This window comes from Hydra vulgaris, chromosome 02, assembly GCF_038396675.1.
Source record: "Hydra vulgaris chromosome 02, alternate assembly HydraT2T_AEP".
NCBI lineage: Eukaryota > Metazoa > Cnidaria > Hydrozoa > Anthoathecata > Hydridae > Hydra > Hydra vulgaris.
This window is the reverse complement of record NC_088921.1, coordinates 27,940,567-27,955,000: the sequence shown is the minus strand read 5'-3', so window position 1 is coordinate 27,955,000 and position 14,434 is coordinate 27,940,567. Positions and strand designations below refer to the sequence as shown.

The 14,434-nt window shown below is 30.7% G+C and overlaps 1 protein-coding gene across 1 annotated transcript; it reads right to left on the bottom strand.

Moving 5' to 3' along the window:
• Window positions 1-2,144: 2,144 nt before the first annotated feature.
• Window positions 2,145-3,502, bottom strand: LOC136076767 (pre-mRNA-splicing factor 38B-like). Its single transcript, XM_065790213.1, has 3 exons — window positions 3,237-3,502; window positions 2,594-3,105; window positions 2,145-2,545 (listed from the first exon to the last, which is right to left on the bottom strand). Exons 1-3 carry the CDS (start codon window positions 3,500-3,502, stop codon window positions 2,145-2,147), a joined length of 1,179 nt encoding a protein of 392 aa, XP_065646285.1.
• Between the last annotated feature and the right edge of the window lie 10,932 nt (window positions 3,503-14,434).

Sequence of the window (14,434 nt, the reverse complement as noted above, 5' to 3'; positions counted from 1 at the left end):
ATACTTTTTTGACTTTCTTACGTGTATCGACACCTGGAATAAACGACGTTGGTTTTTGCTTAAATTGCTGCGATGGACTTTTACTACAATTTGAAGAGATTGTCTCATTGTACAGTAATACTGCTAGAGCGATTGAGCAACGTGAGCGGGCGACTGTTCTTTTGATTGTTCTGTGTATGCATTCAACGATACCATTGCCTTGAGCTCGATGAGCTGCTCGATATTCTAAATCAACGTCCCACTCGTCAGCAAACCTTGTTAGCGTGTGTGAACGAAATTTATTGTCCATTAGAAGGCAAGCTGGCGGTCCAAATAAGGAAAATAATTCTTCCAGCTTTCCAATAATTTCACCCGCTGTTTTGGTTACCAGTTTGCGCCACACTGTATACCGTGACGGGCCGCAGTCAATTATTGATAAGTATAGTTCTGCACCTACATGCGTCACATCGAGAGCAACCCGATTCCAATTTTGCTTTACACTCAGCTGACCATGCTTCCATTTTACAGAATAAGGATCGATGGAGTTGCACTAGTTACAACTTGCAATTACTGCTGAAACCTCCTTACGTGATACATTCTGGTTGTTTCGTAAACAATGTTGCAATGTTCGATCGACACCAAAATGACCAATTGAGTGAACTTTCCATATGTCTTTCTGTTGGATTATTCCAGTTGCACACACTGTTCTGCACCATTTTTGAGGGATTCGTGAAAGTCGATCGGCCAGATTTAGTTCAGATGGAATCCATTGTACAATAATTTAATATATTTTGCTATTTCCTTCATCGTATTCAGCCGTCGTTGTACTAGCAGTTGAGAAATTTCCCGAATCTTTACGCGATATTCTTCTTTTAAAACTGCGTTTAACCATCCGACGGTGCTATTGCTATCGCTGTATACTGTGAGTTCTTTTATATCCCATTTATTGGCTAAATTTAACCCTCGAAGTATCGAATCTAGTTCACTTATATTAATATGGTGCGTATCACTCGTTGGTCGTAGCCATGATGCATCTTTATCAACGACTCCACCAATTAGAAGAACTACATCTAGTCCTATGGACGATGTATCACAGTAAAACTCAGCTTTTCCATTCACTGGTACCAGCCATTTCCCACCAACCGAGTCCTCTTTTTCCAAACGGTGAAGCAACTCATTCATTTTTTCTTTGCAATCTTCAGAAACATACTCATTCCATTGAATATTTCCAGCTAATCGTTTGATGTATGAAGCTTGTAAACGCAAACTTCCTGCCACCGGGTAATGTCCAATAAGTTTACCTAAATTGCTAAAAAGCTGTGATCGTGTGACTGCATTTGAAGATTTAAATTGTACTACATTGTCCTGCTTCCATATCAGTTCCCCATTTTTATTTTGTTCGACTCTCAAAACTAAAACACGTCCTTTTTCTAGGTCTTCTGGAGGTTTACACTGCAACCCAAATTTCTCAAGATGCTTCGCTACATTTTCAGCTGTTTCTATACTTTCATCGACAAATATATCATCAATGTAATTATCACATGCTTTCTTCACAGTTGAATTCATATTGAGCACGTGACGAAGAATTGTAGTCATTATTGTTAGAGCCACGTTGATGCCAAAACACATTCTGGTGAAACAATACCGTTCCCCATTTATAAACACATTTTGATACGGCCACAGTTTTTGTCAATGTGAATTTGAAGCTAGGCTTTCTTAAGATCAAGGATTTTTGCACTTTTAATTTTCCTATAACGACGCAGTTTCTCTTGACAAACGTCGGCATTTGCTGTGTGACAATTTACAAATTCGTTAAGAGCTAGGAAGTCTCCTACTGGGCGTATCTTTCTACCTTTATTTTCTTGCACAACACACATGAGCGGTATCAATACTTTAGGTGGTCCCAATGCTTGCTCGTTACACGGCACAAGAATGCCAGATTTGATCCATTCATTTTTTTTTTCGGTAACTACTTTCATGCTTTTTGCTCATCTTGTATTCGCGGATCGTATTATAATTTGCGGGCTCTTTATTCCAGTTCCATAGTGCCGTCCACTTCGTTCTCTTCGTTTACTTCGTTCTCTTCGTTTACTTCGTTTTCTTCGTTTACTTCGTTCTCTTCGTTTACTTCGTTCTCTTCGTTTACTTCGTTCTCTTCGTTTACTTCATTCTCTTCGTTTACTTCGTTCTCTTCGTTTACTTCGCTCTCTTCGTTTACTTCGTTCTCTTCGTTCTCTTCGTTTACTTCGTTCTCTTCGTTTACTTTGTTCTCTTCGTTTACTTCGTTCTCTTCGTTTACTTCGTTCTCTTCGTTTACTTCGTTCTCTTCGTTTACTTCGTTCTCTTCGTTTACTTCGTTCTCTTCGTTTACTTCGTTCTCTTCGTTTACTTCGTTCTCTTCGTTTACTTCGTTCTCTTCGTTTACTTCGTTCTTTTCGTTTACTTTGTTCTCTTCGTTCTCTTCGTTTACTTCGTTCTCTTCGTTTACTTCGTTCTCTTCGTTTACTTCGTTCTCTTCGTTTACTTCGTTCTCTTCGTTTACTTCGTTCTCTTCGTTTACTTCGTTCTCTTCGTTTACTTCATTCTCTTCGTTTACTTCGTTCTCTTCGTTTACTTCGTTTTCTTCGTTTACTTCGTTCTCTTCGTTTACTTCGTTCTCTTCGTTCTCTTCGTTTACTTCGTTCTCTTCGTTTACTTTGTTCTCTTCGTTTACTTCGTTCTCTTCGTTTACTTCGTTCTCTTCGTTTACTTCGTTCTCTTCGTTTACTTCGTTCTCTTCGTTTACTTCGTTCTCTTCGTTTACTTCGTTCTCTTCGTTTACTTCGTTCTCTTCGTTTACTTCGTTCTCTTCGTTTACTTCGTTCTTTTCGTTTACTTTGTTCTCTTCGTTCTCTTCGTTTACTTCGTTCTCTTCGTTTACTTCGTTCTCTTCGTTTACTTCGTTCTCTTCGTTTACTTCGTTCTCTTCGTTGACTTCGTTCTCTTCGTTTACTTCGTTCTCTTCGTTTACTTCGTTCTCTTCGTTTACTTCGTTCTCTTCGTTTACTTCGTTCTCTTCGTTTACTTCGTTCTCTTCGTTTACTTCGTTCTCTTTGTTTATTTCGTTCTTTTTGTTTATTTCGTTTTCTTTACTTATATAATTTGCGCCACATTTTTACGTGTTACGTGGTAACATTCAGACGGTACGGTTTTTGTCACCATAGATTTTGGCGTCACCGAATTTTTCAATAGCATCCATTTCAAAAATAAAATCAAACCCGAATGGCTTGTCCTTTACAATTAACGAATTAACCATCCAATATATTTCATCAATTTCCAGTTTGATTACCATTTCACCTAGTACTTGTACAGTTCCTCCCAAAGTTGTGATGCATTTTTCACTTTTTGAAACAAGTCCACGTGTAGATTCAGCATGAACGACTGTAATTGAGCATCCAGAATCAATTAATGCTGTTCGGAACATTCCGTTTATTTTAACTTTTAATGATGGCAACGCTGTTTCAGGGAGAATACTGGATGCCATTATTTCTAAATTCTCCCTTTTCTTTTTAAACCTTGCAATCGTTTGATGCAGTCTTTGGCTCGATGATTGTGTGAACAGTTCTTACATTTTACCTCGCAGTCCCGTGCATAATGTCCAAATTTCCCACAATTAGTCATGTTATTTTATTTGTTCCGGCAAAACCAGTTGTTTGGGCAGGTAGCGATGTTGCTGCAACCATCACATTATCGAAACCATCCAACTGTCGGGCTTCTTGAGTCACTCGTTCCAAAGTAACTGCAACCTCAACAGCCATTGCAAATGTAAGTTCTTCAGATTCCAGTTATAGCCGTTTGATTGAAGCTCCATCGTTAAAGCCAGTGATAAATTGGTCGCGCAACCTGTCATCTCTATCCGTAAATTTGCATCCTTCAGCAGCTCATGCAATCCGTCGTGAAAATTCCGTCACACTCTCGTTACTTGCTTTTTTAATTGTTGCAAACTCAAAGCGTAGTATTAACGATGACTTTGGTTTAAAAAGCTTCATAATATTTTCCTCGATCTCTTCGTATGTCACTGAATCGTCTTCTGGATATGCCGGCAAGCATAGATCTTCTAATGCAGAATAAATCTGTGGTGGCAAACATGTTAATGTTATCGTTTTTCTCTTTGCTTCGTCAATGTCCATTGCTGCAATATATGTTCGCAGTTGACGGATAAATCGTTGATTGTTGCCATCAAATACTGGTGGCATAATAGCCAAAATAGCTCGTAGCATTATGGTATTCGATTATATACATATATTAAAAACAACTATCTAAGCGTTTTTCAACCTTCTGTTTTATTACAAAAAATCGTATATAAATACAAAGTTATCATTCCCATGAGAATTATAAAACAACAATGGTCATTAAAAACCATAAATGAATGCGTGACTTTCTCTACGTTTACCTACGTGACATTTACCACGTATACGTAATAATTGTAATTCACCAACTTTATTAGAACATATATATATATATATATATATATATATATATATATATATATATATATATATATATATATATATATATATAATTTATATATATATATATACATATATATATATATACATATATAATTTATATATATATATATATATATACAATTTATATATATATATATAATTTATTTACCCATATATTTTATATATAAATATAAATTATATACATAAACATTACATATATATTTTTACTTTTTAAATTTAATAGTAATTATACTATTTCAATATCATTTTATTTTTACATTTGCTTTTAGACTGCTAATGGTTCAGGTTTTGTTTTTTGATTTAGATTCTGTATCTTAATGATATCTTGGACTATCGATACAATATCCTGTTAATTGTACTTTTATATATTGCATAAATATATATACAAACACTCACACACATAAATCTTAAAGGAAATATTTATATTTTTATATATATATCTATAAATTTTATATTTTAAGCTTTTTTACATTTTTTATCATTTACTGTTTGTATTAAAAATTGAATTCGGAAATATTGCAAGAACAGAGTTCAACTTACAATTTAGTTTTCTTTGCCAATTTAATATATATTATAGCCACATTATTTAGTAACTTTTTTAACGTTACGCAATAACGATTAATTAACGTCTATTAAGCAACGTTACATATCTTTGCAAAATCAATTACTTTATCAACGTTTCCGCAACATCTTTTGCGACCGGTTTTCAACGTTGATTCAACGTTATCATGTTTGCTAGGAAGATAACCATCAACACTAAGATTTCAAGATGAGACAGATGAACTCAAATAGTCTCACAAAGAGCAAGTAGGTCTGGTGAACTTTGCAAAAGATTAGATTCAAGAGAAGAAAAGTTTCTTCGAAGACCACTAATATTAGGGAATGATAGGCTTAGAGAACTTGGTGATGACGATGGTTTTTTGTGTTTAATAGTTTTTGGTACTTTATTCATTTTTAAATTTGTTAAAGAACTTGACTCAAAGCATAGATAGTACTCAGTACACTGATTAATAGCCCAAGCAATTGCTTTATTACTATTATTAAAACCTAAGCCCGTAACAAAGGGCTCCAAATGTGGCCTTGGCAATGTATAACAAAAGTACAAACAGGGACACTATCCATGCGCAACATGGCACTGTTAATACTTTGATATTTTTCAGCTGCTGATGTCCCAGTCTCTCTGAGAGCTACCGCAGAGTTCGGAAAACCCGACTACCAGCCAGCCTCAGTTTTAGTCAGAGTAGACTAATGGTAGAATATTCGGCTTACAAGCGATAGGTTTTGAAGTTTATATTCTCCTTACGCCTCTGAACGTAGTGCGCTCAACTTTTTTTTTCAAGTAGCAACCTTGCTTAACAAGGTTCGTACTTCTAAGTGTTTCAAAATAAACTAAAATGTTGTGTTCTCTTTAGCAGCAACTTATGCATTATTGGCCAAGAAATAATAAGAAAAAGCAGGCTTTGGATGCGGAGCATCTTGGGCAAGATAAATGGTATTGCCATGAGGTATAGGTATTTTTGTATGGACATATGCAAAATTGTATAACATTTATTTATGATCGTGAAATGCTGTTCATAATTAATTATCGAAAATTTCTTAATGATTATAAAATGTAAGTTAATACATAGTTATAGTTAATAAGTTACACGTAGAAAAATGTTTCATAACATCTAATGCACCTGATATTGGTAATTAACAATTAACATCAATTAAATTTAATTTGATTATTTCGTTGATGTTGTATGATGTTGTGCTTTTTCATTAGTTTATATAAACATTTAAACAATTAGCCATTGACACACAGCTTCAGTAGAATAAATAAATTAGCAGCTTAATCCATTAGGGCTTAGCTTTTGTAAAAAAATCTCTTGGATGACAGGAATAACTAAAATGACTGGAAGATTTATAGTCATTTTCTGTATAGATGATGATGTGGTGCACATAACCTAAGGAAATGAGCAAGAAGCAATGCCCTTGGTCCCTTCAACTACACTTTTCAAATACATATGGCATATAAAAGAATAACACCTAACTTAACCTGATCAATATATAGTTAATATAGAAATTTCCCACATATAGTTAGGTCACAAAGAAATGCTTATTTTGCATCTACGAAAATATTTTAATAACTTTATGCAAAAGTTTCGAAGAGTTATTGAAAATATACTTTAATAATTAAAAGAGTAATCACAAGAAAGAAAAAAAAATTCCGAGAAAATTCTTCGTTGCCCAATAGTTGCTATAACAGTAAGTTTATCACGCGTTTGCTTGTTTATTTAAAAAAATAAAATAGTGTCACGAAAAGCAAAAAAAAAAAAAAAATTAAAAATTTAAAAGGTTATTAGCTGAAGTTCGTGAAAAAAGAAAATATGGGTATTCTAAAAAATTAAGAAAAATAAAATATCTTACGTGCCGGGTTTTATCAGCAAATGTTGAAGACAAGGACAGTAGAATGGGAAGCATTATTATGGTTAAACTTTAATCATCATGATAATCAAGATGATGAAAATAATCAATTGACACTAGATATAATAAAGCAAACGAGTATTTCACGCTTTGATACATATGAGTTGCGATGTTTTCGCTGACGGCAGAGGGCCCTTCTACAACGATATATCTGAAATAAAAAACTTTACCAAGGTGATCAATGTAAAATTTATAAAGAGAGTTATAAGTTCATTTAGCAATAGAGAAAGACATCACTTCTGCTGACTCTTTTTGTGGAACCTCATTAGTGGATGAAGTGGTATCGGCTCATCAAAATGGCAAGTTCAATGCCACTTTAAGTCAATGATGTTTAGAAAAGCTTTCATGTCCAAACTGCTGCAAGTTTTCTTGAAAGTCTATCTTTTTCTTTAATGTGGAGACTTGGTTTTCTGGTGACAAAATATGGTTTTACATCTACAATCCTTTAAGTTTCCGAATTTGACATTCACAAATTATCATGGTGTGTACCATATAAAAATACTTTTAAAAACAGAAGAAATACCATTTTATAAATGGGTCTTTTGGAAAATTTATCATTCTCGGTTGCTGGTGAAGATTAAGTGATAAAAAAGTTCATTAACAAATGAGTTTTTTTGTTACACTCAATGTATGAAACAAAAGTAAAGAAGTTGATAAATGTTAAGAAACTGAGAAAACATAATTTCGCAAATCAGAACAGACTCATGCACTCTTCAAGAATTTTGAGTTGCAGTTAAAAAAGATGTTGCGGATCTGGGCAATAATGATTTCGGAAATTGTTTTACATATAACAAGGCTATATTAGAGAAAATCAAGTCAGATGGGTCATATGTTACCATAGAACAGGTATTAATGGAGACTTTTTTAAGTACATAAACAATAATGGTTCAGTTTTAATAAAAAGATACCAACTAAGTCAAAAAGACCAGAATGTCTAGTATTCTTACAAACAGTTAAACTAAAAGCTAATGCTTTTAGATATTCAAAGTTTAAATTTTACTCTTTACAACCTTGAAATTAAAACTAAGCTATTTTTATCAATCACTAAGCGCGATTGATAGAAATAGCTTACATTTTACACTGGGCAATGTTTCAATTCTTGCATGCAAAAACTTTAAAGATCAGCATCTATGCAATAAGTATTGCAAAATGTTGAAACTGAAAGATCTTTTCTCCGATATTTGCTTGTTGTGGTTATAAAGTCTTCTACTAATTTTGTTTTTATTTGTTTAGCAGTTTGAAAAGTTTAAACTCCTTACAATATATAAAGAAAATATATCAAAAGAAAAAAGAAAAGAAAAAAAAGAGTAGCGTTCATCGCGCAGTCAAGTTGTTTGATTTTGACTGCGCGATGAACAGTATGGTAAAATTATTATGTTATTACGTAACATTATAAATAAAAACCATTTGGTTTTCAATAAATTTATAAATTTTTTTGTTGAGTCATGTTTCCTAGGTCAACTTATTCCGTTACCGGGGTAAGTTGGCCTATAAGTATAAAATTATGCAATTACAATTTTCACTAATTTTTTTTAACATTATTATATATTTTTGTTTGAATAGACAAAAAGAAAATAGTCAAATTTGAAAGTTTAAGTTTGTTAATACATACAAGTTCTGGAGTAAAAATAATAAAAGTGGACCCGTCTCGCTTGTGTTATGATAACTTGCCCCATCGTAATGTTAAGAGTATAAACAGCTTTATTTTTAAACCATCAATTCATAATATTATTAATTACATACTAAAATAATTTGTAAACTATAAGCTTTTAACTTGGTATATATTGCAGTAGTGTCCAACACTAGGAAGTATAAATACAAACTGTTCAAAACTTACTTCAGCTTATCAAAAACTTTTAAAACGGCTTCACAATTCCATATTTGTCCCAATCAACTTTATTTTTCGTTGAGAAAAAGATTTAAATTACTTAGAACCTTTACCTAGATTCCCGATATGTTACGGCACTTATTCTTAGAATAAATTCAACTAGGTCAACTTGCGCCAATATCCAAATTTGCCTTCCGCTCTACCCTTCCAGCGTATTGAAAAAAGAAAACAAATTTAAATCGTTTGAAGTTACATTTCCATCTGTTAAAATCAGCAACACATCTTTATGCTACCAAATCCAGAATATTATTTGCAAGAATAATATAAAATTTATGTATTATATACTGAGGCATGTCTAGGGGATGTCTGCTACGTTGTTGGACGTACCCAAAAAAATCAAATAAAAGTTTTCTAACTCGAATATCTTGTGGGAAAAAAAAAATGTTTTTTTAATATATTAAATAATTAAAACCAAATTAAAGCAGTAATTAAACAAAACATGCACGGATATATATATGCACGGGTATATATATATATATATATATATATATATATATATATATATATATATATATATATATATATATATATATATATATATATATATATATATATATATATATATATATATATATATATATGTATATATATGCACGGGTAATTATTTAAAATGGTCGGAAAGAAAACAAAAGCCAGAATACAAAATACTATAACGGTTTTATAACATAGTTATTATTATTATTTCATTTATTATACACTCAATGTAACTTACAAGGAAAAAAAAATAAGAAAGTTACTTTTTGTCCCAACTAAAAAATTTTTTCTTCCAGAACTTGTTTAAAAATTTCTCTTTGCTTATTTGCATTCCAGCACTCTATTGCATACTTCAAAGTTTGTTTAACTTCGGAGGGGATTTCACTTTTAGAAAGTGGTATTTTTACTTTCTTTTTATTTTGAATTAAACTTTGACATCTGAAAACGGCATAGGTCCTGGATATCGCCAACAAACGAATATTAAAATGTTTCACTTATGAAAAGATAATTTCTGCAATTGATTTACTACTAAGAAGACGAATAAAAAAGTTTAATTTAATTTGTTGAATTTATTTTAATTTATTTTGTTGAATATATTTTGTTGGTTTAACTTATTTTGGTTTTTGGTTTTGGTTGTTGGTTTAATTTGATTTGGTTATCATGTTAGTTTAATTTATTTTGTTGAATACTTTTTGAAATTTCCTGGATTTAAAATATTAAAAATTTTAGCGAATTTGTATAGTTCCTACTGTGTTTAGAAACATTTAAAAGAGATTTTAGCACACTCCTTCCAATTAAATCTAGCTTTTTCGCCTAAGTCACGCGTTTAAACAGCACTTCAAAGAAAATTCCAATCAAAATAGTAATGAACGTGCAGATAATATAACTATATATTATTATGTATATTTTCGATCTCTTTGAACAATCTCACACTAAAAAAAAATTAAAAAGACTTACTTGGAGCACCTAAATAACTAAAAAATTAAAATAAACTTTTAATTATATTTCTATTTTAATTACAAAACATAAATATAAATATTTTCAAAATTTTTTAAGTTTTATATTATATTTATATAACATTGTGTATATATATATACATATATATATATATATATATATATATATATATATATATATATATATATATATATATATATATATGTAATATATATAAGCTACTGTCATGTATCAGATTAATATATATTATATATTATAAGTGTTAAACTTCTTAGTATTATATTTTTATTGGTTATGATTGAAAATTAAATTTTTAATTTTGAAGTTTTTGGAAACATTTTAATTTTTGTTATAATTATTATTATTATTTTTTTCTCGGTGATCATTTGGTATTTAATTAATTAAAAAGTTAATTTTATACTTTATTTTGAAACAACAAAGTAGGCCACGGTCGTTTAATATTGATCATTGGCAGAATTTTATGATGCGCATGGGTTTACATAAGTAGTTTTTTTTAATGTAGAAATCACGTTTGGAAATCATAAAAATAGTATTTTTGAATTTTGAATGGCTCTGAAATTATATATTCTTTCAAAATTTTTTTTTTTTTTAACTCTGTAACTTTTTCAACTCTTTTTTTATTTTGAGAACTAAATAGTTTCTAAAACTAAAGTTTAAAAATTTTTAAATAACACCAACTTTATTTACCAGTCATTTTTTTTAAATTACAGAAATTATGAACTAAAAAAGTGGACCTAACTACCTAATATGGCGACTGCTATTGCTGCTAACCTGATATCTTTTCTTATGAAGCTATGCAGATTATGTGGAAATTATATTAGCAATGACTCATTTAATGTTATATCTATAAGAGTAAGAGTTGATCAGGCATTTTACTGAGGCAGGAGAAGACAGGACAAAAACGCAACCCACCAAAAATTTGCATGAAATGCCATACAGTAATGAGGCATATTGAACAACAAGGAACAACCTCACCTAATTTCAGTATAAAACACTGGCCACAAACATGCACACTCGAAAGATGCATCTGTTTTGTAAAGAAGCCCGGTAGAAATATGAAAAAAAAAATAGAAGGCCACCATCAGGAAAAACAGTTATTTGGATAAAGGAGTCAATTAATGTAATAATATACAGTTTTTCTGATATGTCTTGCTTGTGCTATGAGTCTATCAACATTGCTGATAACAAAGAATATAAGTCTGCATATTTTGAAAAAGAATAATACGCAGACCTATTTTTCCTCATAACTGCCAAAATCTATTTTGTGTTACACGTATTTTTCCAAATTTAATTGGAAAACTTGAAACAGAAGCAAAATGCCCAATATGTTGCTCATACATAACTTTAGGTAGCATTTTAAAAGCAACAACAATGCAAAATATTCTTAAAAATATAGTTTTAAACCGTTCTGAAAATACATGCAATGAAAAATTTTACCCAATAAGTATATGCAATATTGACAAACATGAACGAGTATGCTAAAGTGGAAACATGTCATACAATTGTTCAGCAACATCTCACTCCACATTGATAGTTGCGGACATTTAAAAAAATAATAAAACTTGCGACATTTCTACAGAATTAGACTATACGTTTGCTCACTTTAAAAAATTAAACATAACAAAAAACATTTTCATTTTCACTTTCATTTTGAACATCCTTATGGTGGTCCACGGGTAAGAAATACATAATATTTTTTACAAAGATAGTAGGTTCTCAAAAATAATAAATCAAATGTTAATATATAGTAAAAAAAGTTTGTCTATTACAAGCTATACAGTATTTAACAACTTCAAAAAACTACAAAACATCAACTATTAGTAAGAAAACCATTCAAGACGTCAAAAGCAACTACATCAACCACTAATAAAAAATGCAGGATCAACAAAAAAGGTAAAAAATGCAATAAGTAGCGCTTATGATTAATTCTTTTGATAAAAATGATAAAATTGATATACTCAAAATCTTTTCTCAAGTTGAGAGAGGGTCAAAAGACATTGTATCACTGAAGGTAAACTGTGGTTTACCTTGGGAAAAGATGAAAAAAAAAAGGATTAGGTTAATAATGTACTTTTTAAAACTTTTTGCATACAATACTAACTCAGTTATGTCAAATTCAGTGCAGTAGCCCAATTTTTAAAATTTTATACTTTTAAATATTTACATTACAAAAGTAGCTTTAGTTTTGCAGAAGTAGTTTTTTTTTTACATTTTTTTTCGTCTACATAATTAAACTGAAAAACTAGAAACATTAGTTCATACTTTAGATTTCTTAAGTCAAACTATGTTAAACTACCTTCACTTTCAAGTCAAGGCAAAGTTTCAAAATATTGGTCAGGTGACGATTTTAATGCTGAGGATGAAAAATTTCGAATGAAATTAATAAACTTAAAAGGCAGTTTTGACTTTAAAACAAACACTAACAGCATATATAAATGATTTAACACCACATTTAATCAAGGTGTTGGATTCATTATACATGTAAGTTCAAAATAAAACTCAAATTATAAACATGATGATAAAAGCGTCTTTATTATTAAAATCAGATTCCATTTTATGCTAAATTGATACTAAAAAATGACTGAATGTTCAAATCAGTTGTCATTACAACATCAATATTGAATAATAGCTCAAGGACATTATCTGGAATTTTTGTACATCAACAATCGTATTTTTTTATGAGGAGGGACGAATTGCAGAATGATCTTAAGTTGAGTAGAATAAAGGAACTGACCAAATAGTAAAGGGAATTGAATTGCAGTCATATGGAGTGCAACGTCAAGCTTATTATAGTCGCTCCTTCATTGGAAATCATATTCATAAAATATTATTGGTAACATTGTTATTTAAATATATTTATTCTTTCAAAAAATAACAGATAGGAATGATAACAATAATTTGTTATCATTCCCAACCTGATCTTATATAATGCATATACTTAAAGTTTTTTTTTGGAAAATTGTTTTTTATTTTTTAGTTTGAAAACGTAATGAAATTATGCCACTCAATTCCTCAAACAGTTTTCAATAATATAAACCTTCCAGAACATTTGATTCAGATGGAGGCGTTTGACATATACACTCTAAATTAAAAAGTGTAAAATTACACCGTTTGGTGTTAATATAGCCTCTAACAGTGTTTATTGAAAATAATTTAAGCTAAAGTTGTAAATTTACACTGTTTTGGTATAATTATACACTCTAAAGGTGTATTTTTATTAAAACGGTGTAAAATAACACCTTCTTTATTAACTACACCGTTTCAAAAACGTGTAAATTTTAAATAATGTAAAATTTTTTTATTTTTACACCGTTTTTATAAAACGGTGTAATACGGTGTGAAACGGTGTAAAGCTGCTTTACACCGTTTTTCAAAATTATAATCTCAGTTTTACACCGTTTTATTAAAAGGTGTAAAACGGTGTTAAAGTAGAAAAACTTTATAAAATTGAATTAAAAGGTGTAAAATTACATCGTTTTGGTGTTAATATAACCTCAAACGGTGCTTATTGAAAATGATTTAAGTAAAAGGTGTAATTTTACAACGTTTTAGTGTAATTATACACTCTGGAGGTTTATTTTTATTAAAACGGTAAAAAATAACATCTTTTTAAAATCTCTACACCGTTTTAAACTGTGTAAAATTTGAAATATGTGACATAATTTATAAAGTGGGGAAAGGGGGGTGCTGAAATATATGATCGCCTCAGCGTATTTAAGGAGAGAAATATCGCGTTAAGGCTCTTTTGTTTTCAAAAAATGCTGATTTATTTTGGGTAGTATGTTTTGTTTATAAATGTTCGGTGATTTTATTATTTACGCCTTTTAAGTTTTAGCTTAATACTATGGGACAGGCAGGGTCATTCCTCAAGGTGCCGCTTCCAATTTGTTTTGAAGCTTTTATACCTGACTATTACTTGAGAAAGGGAGCGCTTCAACTAAGTTTGCTTTGGTCGCCGCCGACCCTAAAGGCGCCCCTGGGGACAGCAAGTAAATTGCAATGAGTGGAAACTAATGTGAAAACTTCGTTTTTTAGTTATTTGTTGAATAATTTAATGCTGTAAACAAGGAGAAATTTTAATTTACAATAAAAAACCGTTTCAACTGTATTTATGACGCTGCACGTCGCCTTTTATGCA

Bases quoted from the DNA above. Each gene is read 5' to 3' on its own strand.
- LOC136076767 (XM_065790213.1), bottom strand. From the start codon at position 3,502: ATGGCATCCAGTATTCTCCCTGAAACAGCGTTGCCATCATTAAAAGTT. The intron at 3,106-3,236 runs GTTTGATTTTAT...ATATAAGTAAAG, and splicing joins GTAAAGGACAAGCCATTCGG to AAAACGAAATAAACAAAAAG. The intron at 2,546-2,593 runs GTAAACGAAGAG...GTAAACGAAGAG, and splicing joins AAGTAAACGAAGAAAACGAA to AACGAAGTAAACGAAGAGAA.